Source organism: Canis lupus, chromosome 36 (genome assembly GCF_011100685.1).
Source record: "Canis lupus familiaris isolate Mischka breed German Shepherd chromosome 36, alternate assembly UU_Cfam_GSD_1.0, whole genome shotgun sequence".
NCBI classification, from domain to species: domain Eukaryota; kingdom Metazoa; phylum Chordata; class Mammalia; order Carnivora; family Canidae; genus Canis; species Canis lupus.
The window spans coordinates 29,272,274-29,284,630 of NC_049257.1; the positions used below are offsets into that span (position 1 = coordinate 29,272,274).

The 12,357-nt window shown below is 46.6% G+C and overlaps 1 protein-coding gene across 1 annotated transcript in view; it reads left to right on the forward strand.

Annotated features, from left to right (window-relative positions):
- Positions 1 to 3,770, forward strand: part of ITGAV (integrin subunit alpha V) — an 87,671-nt gene extending 83,901 nt beyond the window's left edge. The window contains exon 31 of the mRNA XM_038584523.1: positions 2 to 3,770. Coding sequence (XP_038440451.1) covers positions 2 to 97 — 96 coding nt within the window. The 3' untranslated portion in view covers positions 98 to 3,770. The remainder of the gene's footprint in view (position 1) is intronic.
- Positions 3,771 to 12,357: the final 8,587 nt, after the last annotated feature.

Here is a 12,357-nt window from a genome sequence, read left to right on the forward strand (position 1 = left end):
GATGGGCTTTTTTAAACGTGTCCGGCCACCGCAGGAAGAGCAAGAAAGGGAACAGCTTCAACCTCATGAAAATGGCGAAGGAAACTCAGAAACTTAACGGTCATTTTTAAGTCATGCTACGCTCTGACCCGTCAGAGTTTCCGACTTCATCATAGGTTTCAGTTTCCTTTGCGAGGAATAAAAATTCCAAGACTGTACTGCTGACGGTGCCCGTTGGTGTTAACCACACAACAAGGGCAATGGGTGTCAACTTTTTTGTCATTACTAAGTTCAAACGTACGTGTAATACACACCACTGACTTGCGTTTTTAGGTATTTAAATAATGAAATTTTAAGCAATAGTCGTTCTTCAATGTACATAAGACAAGGAGCACCTGAGTTACCACTTTCTATAAGATAGGACCTCCTACGATGATTATTTCTGATTTTGTGTGATTTTGTGTGTTGTTGCTTTTGTGGTTTTAAGGCAATCCATATTTGGACCTTAGGAGCCACATCTTTTGTACAGGAGCTTACTGTTAATACACATTACACTACAGTTGAGTTTTTAAGCTACTAACTTTATAACTGCATGAACTTGGATTTTAATATTACCTGTGTCGTAGAACTTTAAAAAAAAAAAAAGCATGATCCATCCAGGTTCTTTCCTGTAATAGCAAAGGTATAGTATTTTAATATGAAAGTTGGGTACATGCTATTGTGTTTTTATTTTTGTTTAATCCACTCCATTTCCTTACATTTCAGTTTGTATACGTTTAGGTTCTATTTCAAATCCTTTAAGCCAACCTATACTAAAAATTCTATGATCAAAAATGCCTCTTTTGTGTAATAGTTTTAATTTCCGCTACTCATCATCATGCTTAAAGCCATATGCGTTTGGAAATCATTTCTGAAGTACAGAAATTCCATTGTATTAGTCTGGCTATCTGCAATACAAAAAAAAAATATATATATATATATATCATTTAAGTTAAAAGACTGTAGTTCTTTGATAGACTTGCTTATTAATCGTACGCTCTTAGAGCAAGAATTTTGAGTCTAGATTAATTTATTTTCTTCCTATATATGTAATCTTCCTTATTATCTCTAAAACTTTACTGAGAATGGGTTAAGATCAATGAAGAATCTTTATAATGTGCAGGAACCTGCACCCGACCTCCAACCCCATGAGAAATGCGTGGAATTGAAATTCTTAAAGTAGCTTGCTGGTTTGCTTCCGGCAATAATAGCATGATGCTCACACGGACATTACCTTAGCTTAGCAAGGGTATCATCTGTAAAACCAGTCTCAGCTACCAAAATAACGTAGAGTAGTGACTTTTATAAGCAATACAAGTTATTGGGAGCCTTTTAAAACTTTTATAGTTTTATTAACATAAATTACTTTTTTAGAATTTTTATATAACAGCTGCACAGGTAGCACATTGTAATTTTATCTGCCTGGAGGGTGATGATTCTTCTAGAGGAATAATGTGATTTAGTCACAGTTCCTCAAGGTCTGGGAACGACTATTAATTATACCTATTTTTGTGCAATTACATCATGTTGTGCTTTAGAAATTGAGAGTTTAATAGGTTTTTAACTGCTGTCCTCATTAGGCAAGGATAAATATTTCCCTTAAATAATTGAATATTTTTCTATGATTTAAAAATAATTGAAATTTATCGTGCCATGTCTTGTGTTCGAATTCCTCACACAAGGGGCTAAGCTAGAATATATTTGTAAAACAGAGGAACGTGAGTTATATACGTTAGAACGTGACAAGACCCTGTATTCAGCTTAGATGAATTTCAAAATTAATAGATTTTGTAGCATAGGTTTTGCTAGTAGCTCAAAAGATCTTAGTCATATGCAATAACTATTTTTATTACCAGTAAGTCTAAAGTTTTTTAAGAAAAAATATTTTTATCCTAGGATCTTCACCAAACAGTCACTAAGTTGACGACTTTCACTTTATACCTGTTTCCCCACTGAATGGTAGTCATCCCTGAAAGTAGATGTTGGATAGAAATCCACTCTTCACAAGAAATGTTAGTTTGCTTTTGCACGGTCTGTTCCTCCTGTGGCCTGTAGCTCAAGGTATAATCATGTGTGGGAGACTGAAGGATATTGGTGTTGGAAGCATGATGTTTTAAGTTCCCTTTTATGAAATGTAGTTTTGAGCAATAGTATTTTCTTTTAAAAAATGAAAACGTGTATCTCTACGGAACTATGGTAGAAGTATGATTTGGAAGCTTACACTTCGAGGAAAATGTTTGGGAAAAAATGTTGGGATTATTTTTACCCCAAAGCAGCATGTGAACGTATTTGGTTAAAAACGTCAAGCAACAGTTCTATGAAAACTTACAATTTTCAAACATTTTTAACATTTTTAAATACTACTGTGTTTGTGATTCATTGAGATTTAAAATGCATTTTGAGTAAAATTTGAATAACCTGATGAGTCTTAAAAAACAGTATTTAAAGCATGTAATATTGGTAAGAAATATTGATACTCTTGTCAATTTCTCACGTAGGCATTTATTCCAGAATTGATAGCTTGAGAGAGGGATACTCTTTCCCTCTTTGCCCCTTTATCTTTCTCTTGTAATGAATCATTATTATAATCGTCATATAGGTCTTCATAATTCCAAAGTGTAAAACAGTTAAAACTTGCGTCCCACAGTCTTACCTGTGTTCTGGAACTACTGCTTCGTAGCGAATTTTCACCAATACTTCATATAAAGTGAAAATGTAAGCATTTGTAGAAGAGACTGCCCTTCTACCGGCTTCCTAAGAGGGCCACGGAAGGTTTGTGACGGTTAGTGATGGCCCCGAGGGAGAGTTAAGTGGCAAAAGTAGAGCATATAAGAGATCAGCTACTTTTTATAAGGCGACCTCCGAGGTGATAGACGGTCCGGTGTCGCGTGCCAACCTCGGAGAAGAGGAAGGCCTTCTTGAAACCCGGGTACGACCTTCACCGATCTTAATGTCACTTTGTCTGTACCCTTGGGTGGTTTGTATGTGCGGTTAGTTTGGTCAACAACAAATGTGAAATTCAAAAATTGATTATAGGCTCAAAAAAGGCAAAAATAAATAAATAAATAAATAAATAAATAAATAAATAAATAAATAAATAAATAAATAGATAAATAGATAAATAGATAAATAACCTAATGCTCAGTGTTTTGGAGACCAGCCCTTTTACCTTGTCGGTCAGCTAGCTTGAACAACACACCCCAGGCCTCTACGCTTGTATTTCATTGCGATTTCTGATTTGTAATGAACTTCTTGGGGGAGGCGTCAAGTCCTTGATTTCTGTTGTCATTGTTCTCAAGTGCAATATAACAATATAACCAAACCTCGTGCATTTTCAGAGTCGCTGTTAACGTAGTAAACCTAAACTAAACAGATTCATTAAAATTTTGGTTCGTAGGAAGGAGTGATTCTGCTATGGATGAACGAATGAAGTTACTTACCCCTAAGAGGTGCGTTCTACGCTTTATTCCAGGGCATGAACTATTACCTACTAGTTTTGAAACACTTTTGAAATATCTTGAAGTGGCCTGGAAGCTATATATATATATGGAATTAACTTGCTGCCTAATAACATAGAAAGTGGTTTTCTTTGTTTAGCTTCTCTTATGATCACCCACATTGGGTGAGACCTAAAGCGCGCGTCTTCTAAAACTTGTCATTTGCTGACTTGACTGGAGTTAGTGAAAACCGGTACGGCTTCGTTTCCACTGTGTAGCTTGTGTCTGTTCAATAAACTTGAGCATATGGTGCCACTCTCGTGTGCGGACCTTGTATCTTCCCCCGTGACGTCGTCTTTTTAATCACGCGAGCCCTCAGTAATGCGCCCAGAGGATGCCCTCAAAGAGGTACCTCTGGATGTCTGAGTTCTTGAAATACGAGTGATAGTTATTTGAAAAAAAAGTAATACAAAAAGAGCGAAAGGAAGCTAATGTTAAAATACACCGGTCACAAATCCCAGAATCCTAGACCTGTTAAGATTTAAAAGGGGTTTCCAGTTCCGATAATGGCAGGGCCGCTTTTATCAGGTGACAGTGGCGAGCGATGAACAAAATAAGGGGGCACAGAAAGCCTTTTTGGAAACACTGAGGTCACCCAAAGCTGGCAGAAACTGGAGGGGATGTGAGCCTTACTACGAGGGCAGCGCCCTCTCGCCCGGAGTTGCTTGGTGTCGCTGGAGGGCGCGGGCCCAGGGGCCCTGGTGTCCTGGAATGACGGGCCCACCGCCCGGTGGGAACGACGAAGGGAAGGGGCCACCCTGTGGGCCGGAGGGACGCCTCCCCCGACCCTGTTCTGACCCTGGTCCTGCAGCGAGACTCCAAGGAGCCCCGGAGGAACCGGCCGTGGGAGGTGGGGGAGCCGGGCGGGCGTCCAGCTAGTGGCCGCCGGGGCACGGGCCGGGGTCAGAGGGTCACCCAGGAGGCCGCGGGGAGGCCGCACCGAGGGCAAGTGCTGGCCGCCACCGTGTCCGCCCCGGGCTGGAGAGCAGGCCGTAACGCCGGGTCCTGCTGTGGGAGCCCCTTGCTCCCACGGGCGGCCACGGCCACGCACAGTGCACGTGGGTGTCGGCGCACATGGGGAGACCGGGCGACCGTACTCCTAGCTTGACGGGGAGTCAGTAGGGCCCCGCACACACCGTAGCACACGCAGCTTCACGTCACCGTGACCACTATGTTGGCGACTCTAGGAAGATGCAAAATGATGGGCACTTCAGGAGAGACTGGAAGTGAGTAAAGGACTCCGGTGGGAACCTTAGGACTCAAAAACATGCAAAGTCTGGCATCACACTCATGGGAGGGGGTTCCAAGTGCACAGAAGACAAGGAAGAGCCGGTGAGTCTCGGGGGCCCCGGATTCACTGCAGCAGGTGCGGGTCACGGGATGAACAGCCTCAACCATGGGTCAGTCTGGGCGGGAAAGAAGGAGGCAGGAGAGAGAAATGGGGGGCTGACTGCAGACCAGAAAGGGGCCGGGGGCTGTAAATGCAGCAACCGAGCCATTCTGGAGGCTCAGCGGAGCCTGGACAGGACACTCGCCCCCCCCCCAAGGGCCTCTGGAGCTAGGGTCTGCACCACCCCCGGGACCGGGGCCAGTGTCCCAAGCTCACTTCCGTCCCCCTGGCCCGGGACATGCCCTTGTAGGGGGGCCGCGGGGCCTGAGCAGCAGCCGTGGCAACAGGGGACCCCCTGAGCACCACTGGGGTCCAGCGGGAACCATGCGGTTGCCTGGGGCCCTGGCCAGGTTCCCTCAGCACCCCGGCCCGGTCCATCCCGTGCCAGCCCTGCTCCGAGAAGTGACTTGGAAATTGGGGCTGTTTATGCAAAGGAGCGTGTAGATTTTGAACACAAACTCTACACAGTGACTTACCTTCATGATATTAAAAAAAAAGAAAAAAAAAACTAACTGATTTCAAAATAATCAACCTCAATATTCTCTGCCATTTCTTTCTTTTTCTTCTCTGCCATTTCTGAGTGTGGAAATGGCATCTTGAGGGATTACTCTTTAGCCAGTTTCGTGCTCAGAACGTTACTTACTACAAGGTTCTTCGTCAACGGTGCTGAATGATACGTATTAGTACCGACTTCAGAGTCGGGGTCCCGCCTGAGTCACAGACATTGTTCCTGATCTTGTGGAAGGTACTTGTGGTAAATGTCCCGTGGGAGACAGGAGGGTTGGTGGCTTATAAATTTTCTCATCTCTGAACAGTGCAGTTGAAGTTGTTTTCGAGATGACGGGTGACATAGATGCCTTCAAAATTCAGGAATATCATCGCCTAGCTGGCAGGCAGGTGGATGGTTTTGAGTTTCTCAGGACACGTCAGTGAGGAAATGAAAGGGAAGAGGTTATTAAAGAATAAGCAAACGTCCTCCTTCACGGTGACATCAGCATCGGCTTCGACTTGAACCTTTACCGCTTACACCAAAGCCAAGCACTTGCCACCTGTGCTGGTACATTACTGGCACCAAGGGACCTCGGGAGCCTTTCCTCAGCTCACAGGTACTGGGTGATCCCCAGGTGACAGAGGTGACACGGTGGTAACTAATTTCACACCATTCCCACCGGGCAGCCCTGGCCGCTCAAGGGGAGCCTGAAAGCGCCTGCACGACAAGCAGCCGTGATTCAGCCACAGGCCTGGGAACGTGGTGGGCCCAGCCTGCAGACATGGTCTCCTCTTCTCACCCTAAATCCCTCAAATCCAGTTCTTCACTGTATCCGCTCCACACCCTCTCCTAGATCCCTTCGGGCTCGGTCACTGCATGAGCCCCATTATTTTATCGCGGCCTAGATGATACATTAGTCTTCCGTTACCGTGAGGTCCTTTTGCGGTGAAGGGTAACGTGACCTCGGGAGCCAGGGGCTGAGGTCAAGGACACCTTTCTGTGTGTGTGCAGGCGGGGGGAGGGCTGCTGCATTAGGTCCACCACAGTCCCCTCTGGCCCTCAGAGATTCACTTCAGCCTCATACAAAATTCAGGAAACCCGCGCCAAAGTCCCCAAAAGTCAAGCCATCACAGCATCGACTCAAAGTCCCCAAATCCCTCCTTGACTCATCAGGGCCAATGCCCCGAATCTCATCATCGTCTGAGTTAGGTGTGAGCGAGGCCTTCCTGGGATTCGCTCTCTGTGGGGACCCTGAAACTAAAGAAACAGGGTCCTCTGCTCCCAACATACCACCTTGGCCGTGGGGGGCGGGGGGGGGAGGGTGTATGATAATTTTAGATGTTCTGGTTCAAAAAAAGGAATAAAAAAGTAGAAGAAAAAAAGAAAAGGAGTCACTGGCCCCAAGCACCTTCAGAGTCCAGCTGGGGAAACTCCACCTGGTTTCAGAGACCGCGACAACTCCCTGTGGCTCGGGGTTCCGGGTTCCACCCTCTGAGTTTTCCTTACCCGCCCCCCCAGCCCCCCACCATGACACGTAGCACATGTCTGCAGTTAAGGGGTGTTTTTGACTTATTTCGGCCGGTGTGGGGGCCCGGGGTGCTTTTCCAGGTTGTGCCCCGTCCTTCTTAGACGGTGCTTCTGCTGGTAACGGACCTGCGGGAACCTTGCGGGCGTCCCGCGTGTGTTGGGCAGATTCACCCGCCACCCCGGTCGCTGCCCCGCGGACCTTGCCGCAACCATCCCGTCTCTACCTGGGGCTTCCTTTGGGATGTGTGAGGGGATCTGCGAGTCACATATTTAAGTCTCTTCAAAGAAAATTTTCTGGGCTCTCCGTGTCCCCTCCACAGCCAACTTCCTGACGGGGAACCTCTTCACTCCGGCGTCCTCTCACCCCGGAGATGCTGAGAATTTCCCAGGTCGTAAAGCCCCGGTCTCCCGAGTTCTCTCTCTCTCTCTCTTTCTCTTAAAATTTATACTTATTTAATGAATGTATGCAATTTAGGCCCAGAAACACAGGAGTGGCTCTGGCGGGCCTGCACGCACAGGGCCACCCGCGATGCCGTGGAGACGGTGCCCGCTCTCCCGTGCACAGCAGGTCACCCAGGCGCGGGCGGCCACCCGGGGACTTGCCGGCCCGTTCCCTGACGAGGCCTCTACACCTCAGATTCAGTAATTGCTCCAATCACACGATCCCCTTCGGCTAATAATCCTAAACCGTCCCTGTGTCCAGGACGTGGATGGTCCTAACTGGGCAAGCAACCAACCACCTTGGTCGATGCTCGCCAGTGGTCGGTCCGTCGGTTCTCGAACTCGGATGGGCTGGCTCTCGGTCAGATGAGCGGCCGCAGCAGAGCAGAGACAGCCAGAGTTTCAGGGACGGCTGATTACCAGCGTCGTTGGTTTAACGCCCCCCCCCCTCCCTGGGGCGTCTGGCAGCCCCCGAGCCCAGGCGACTGTGGCACTGGGTCACTGGGTGCGCTATCCCGTCTCGTCACGTCTGTGTGGTGCTCGTGGTGCTTGGGGTGCTCGTGGAGCTCATGGTGCTCATGGTGCTTGGGGTGCTCAGGGTGCTCATGGAGCTCAGGGTGCTTGTGGAGCTCATGGTACTCGGGTGCTCAGGGTGCTTGTGGTACTCATGGAGCTTAGGGTGCTCGTGGAGCTCGTGGAGCTCGTGGTGCTTGTGGTGCTCAGGGTGCATGGGGTGCTGGTGGTGCTCATGGTGCCCGGGATGCTTGGGGTGCTTGTGGGGCTTGGGGTGCTCGTGGTGCTCAGGGTGCTGAGGGTGCTGGTGGTGCTCAGGGTACTCGTGGTGTTCATGGTGCTTGGGGTGCTCGTGGAGCTCGGGGTGCTCGTGGAGCTCATGGTGCTCGTGGTGCTCGGGGTGCTCAGGGTGCTCGTGGAGCTCAGGGTGCTTGTGGAGCTCATGGAGCTTAGGGTGCTCGTGGTGCTCGTGGAGATTGTGGTGCTTGTGGTGCTCAGGGTGCATGGGGTGCTGGTGGTGCTCATGGTGCTCGGGGTGCTCGTGGTGCTCGGGGTGCTTGTGGGGCTTGGGGTGCTTGTGCTCAGGGTGCTGAGGGTGCTGGTGGTGCTTAGGGTGCTCGTGGTACTCATGGAGCTCGTGGTGCTCAGGGTGCTCATGGGTGCTTGTGGTATGTGTGGAGCTCGTGGGGCTCGGGGTGCTGAGGGTGCTAGTGGTGCTCATGGTGCTCGGGGTGCTCGGGGTGCTTGGAGTGCTCTGTGAGCCACCGTAGCTGCTGTAGCTGGTGCCCCAGGGGGGTTGTAGCACACCTGCTCATGTGCCGTGCCCCCTCTCCCCGCTCACTGCCACACTCAGAGCACTGCTGGGGACCCCGTCCCACTGCTCCCGGGCGTTGCCTCGGCTTGGCTGCTCTTCACCCATCCGTGAATTCCATACACCCCAACCCTGAAAGGCACCCGCCAGATCCCAAAGCCGGAGTGAGGCTCCCGGCAGGCAGGGGCTGCGCTGCCCATCGCCCGCTCAGGCCTCTCAGGGCCCCCCAGCCTTGCCCTGCTCCTCTCTCCTAGGCGCGCACCCTCAGGTCAGACGTCCTGCGGGGCTGGTCCTGGAAGACACGTCTCCTCGGTTCAGGCAAACGCTTTGCAGCCGGGCCCATCTGGGCCTTCTGCGGGCAGCAGGGACGCCGGCGAGCCCAGCCGCTGCTTGTCGTCGCGGCTGTAACGGGGTCACAGTTCCCCTGCAATCTCCCGGGAACTTTAGAATCGGCTTGCCGGTCTCTCCAGAGAAGTCATCTTGGGTTCTGATAAGGATGGCCTTGATTCTGTGGATCAGTCTGGAAAGTTCTGTGTTTTCTTTTTTTTTTTTTTTAATTAAGGTATACTTGACATTTAGCATTATGTTTATTAGCTGCAGATGTATGACATAATGATTGGATATTTGCATATATTGCAAAATGATCATCGCACTCGGCCTAGGTAACGGCCGTCAGCATGAGCAGTCGCTGTATACGCTTCATGTACACGCGTGCATGTAAAGATCGGCTCCCTTAGCAACCTTCAGGGACGCAACGCAGCATTGCGCTACGGGCACCACGCTACAGCACGTTCCCACAGCTTATTTATGCTGTAACTGGAGGTTTGGAACTTTTGGCACCTTCACCTGTTCTTCCCACCTCCATCCCCTGCCTCAGGCGACCACCAACCCACTCCCTGTACCGAGAGCTCGCCCTGTTGTTGTTCCTGCTGAATTCCCCATAAACACGCGTTCGTCCTTCTGACTTCTTTTGTTTAGCATGACACCCTCAGAGTCCATCCGTGTTGTCACTAACGGCAAGATTTCATTCTTTTTTATGGTTAAAAAGTATTGTACTTCGTGTGTGTGTGTGTGTGTGTGTAACACATTTTCTTTGTCCATCCATCCACCGGAGGACACTCACGTTGTTCCCGTATCTTAGCTACCGAAACAGGGCTGCGAAGAACCTGGAGGTGCGGTCGTCTTTTCGAATTCGTGTTTTCATTTTCTTTGGGTAAAGATCCAGAAGAAGAATTGCTAGATTGTACGGTATTTCTATTTTTGTTTTGTTTTGTTTTGTTTTTCGAGGACCCTCCACACTGTTTTCCAGAGAGGCTGCACCAATTTACATTCCCACCAACGGTGCCCGAGGGGTCCCTTTTCTCCACATCCTGCCAACACGTATTATTTCTTGTCTTTTTGGGAAGAGCCATTCTAGCAGGTGTGAAGTGAAGGCTCGCCGTGGTTTTGGCTCCCGTCTCCCTGAGGATCATGACGGTGAGCCTCGTCACGCGCCCGGTGGCCGTCCGCCTGTCGTCTTTGTAAAATGTCTGTTCACATCCTCTGCCCACGTTTAAATCGTACTGTTTGGATTTTTTTGCTACTGATTTCTGTGAGTTCTTTATATATTTTGGGTATTAACTCCTTATTGGATATGTTATTCATGAATATTTTCTCCTGTTCCGTAGATTGCCTTTTCATTTTGCTGATGGGTGTCCTTTGCTGTGTGGAAGCTTTATAGTTTGATGTACTTAGATTTTTGTAATTTTTGCTTTTGTTGCCTTTGCTTTTGGAGTCAGAAGCAAAACTTCACAAGACTTTTGACTTTCAGAAGTCAAAAACTCACTGTCAAGGTGCATGTCAAGGAACTTATTGCCTAGGTTTTCTTCTAGGCGTTTTAGTCTTATACTCAAGTCTTCAATCTTTTTTTTAAAAAAATATATTTTAAGTACTCTTTACACGCACCATGGGGCTCAAAATCACAACCGTGAGATCAAGAGTCGCATGCTCCACCGACTGAGCCAGCCACTTGCCCCTCCTCTCTTTAATCCATTTTGAGTTAGTTTTTGTATATAGTGTCAAATAACAGTCATTTCATTCTTTTGTATGTGGCTGTTCAGCCTTTCCAGCACCATTTATTAAAGAGACTGTCCTTTCCTTGTTGCATATTCCTGTCTCTTGTCATAAATTAATTGACAATTTTTGCATAGTCAATTTCTGGGCTATTTTATTTGCCCATTTTTAAATTGGATTGTTTTCTTGCTATTGTTTAAATTCCCCATGTATTTTGGATATTAGCCCTTTAGAAGATGTGTGGTTTGCAAATATTTTCTCCCATGCTATAGATTGTCTCTTCACTCCGGTGATTGTTTTCTTTGCCGTGCAGAAGATTTTTGGTTTGATGTAGTCTCACTTGTTTTTTGCTTCCAATGCTGGTGCTTTTGGTGTCATGTCCAATAAACCATTGACAAAAGTGATATCAAGAAGTTGTCCCCTATGTTTTCTTCCAGTAGTCTTATAGTTTCAGGTAGTGTAATTAAGTCTTTAACCCATTTTGGATATTTATTTATTTATTTATTTATTTATTTATTTATTTGAGAGAGAGTGAGCATGAGTGGCAGGGAGGAGCAGAGCGGGAGGGAGCAGCAGACTCCCCGCTGAGCAGGAAGCCCAATGCAGGGCTCCATCCCAGGACCCCAGGATCATGACCTGAGCTGAAGGCAGATGCTTAATTGACTGAACTACCCAGGTGCCCTGTCTTTAACCCATTTGAGTTGTTTTTTTTTTTGTTTGTTTGTTTGTTTATAGACTGAGATAGGGTCTGATTTCATTATTCTGTATGTGGATAACTGGTTTTCCCATTACCATTTATTGAAGAATGTTTGGATTTATTTCTGGGCTCCTTATTCTGTTCCCTTTTCCCAGTGTGTTTTCACACCAGTACCACACTGTTTGGTCTACTATAGCTTCACAGCATATTTTGAAATCCAGTAGTGTTATGTCTCCAGGTTGGTTTTTTTTTTTTTCTTCTCAAGATTGCTTTGGCTAATTCATATTCTTTTAGGGTTCCATATGAATTATAGGATTATTTTTTCTATTTCTGTGAAAAATGCCACTAGAATTTTCATTAGGTATTGCATTGAATCTGCAGATTGCTGAAGGGAGTATGGACATTTAAACAATATTAATTTTTTTCAATCCATGAACAATGGATATCTATCCATCACTTTTGTGTCTTAATTTTTTTCACCAATGTTTTACTGTTTTCAGTGTACAGATCTTTCCTCTCCTTGGTTAAATTTATTCCTAAGGTTTTTTGTTTGTTTGTTTGCTTTTGTTTTTGAGGCTATTGTAAATGGAATTTTCTTGATTTCTTTTTTTGAATAGTGCATTATTAGTGTATAGAAGTGCAACTGATTTTTGTTATGTTAATCTTGTATCCTACAACTTTCCTAAATTTATTTAATAGTTCAAACAGTTTTGATGGAATCTTCAGGACTTTCTATATGTAAGTTCATGTCATCTGCAAATAATTTTACTCTTCCTCTCTGGCTTGGTTTTTATTTCCTTTTCTTATCTAATTGCTTTGGCTAGAACTTCCAGTACTATATTTATTTATTTTATTTTTAAATTTTTAAAAAAGATTTTATTTATTTATTCATGAGACACACAGAGACAGAGAGAGAGAGAG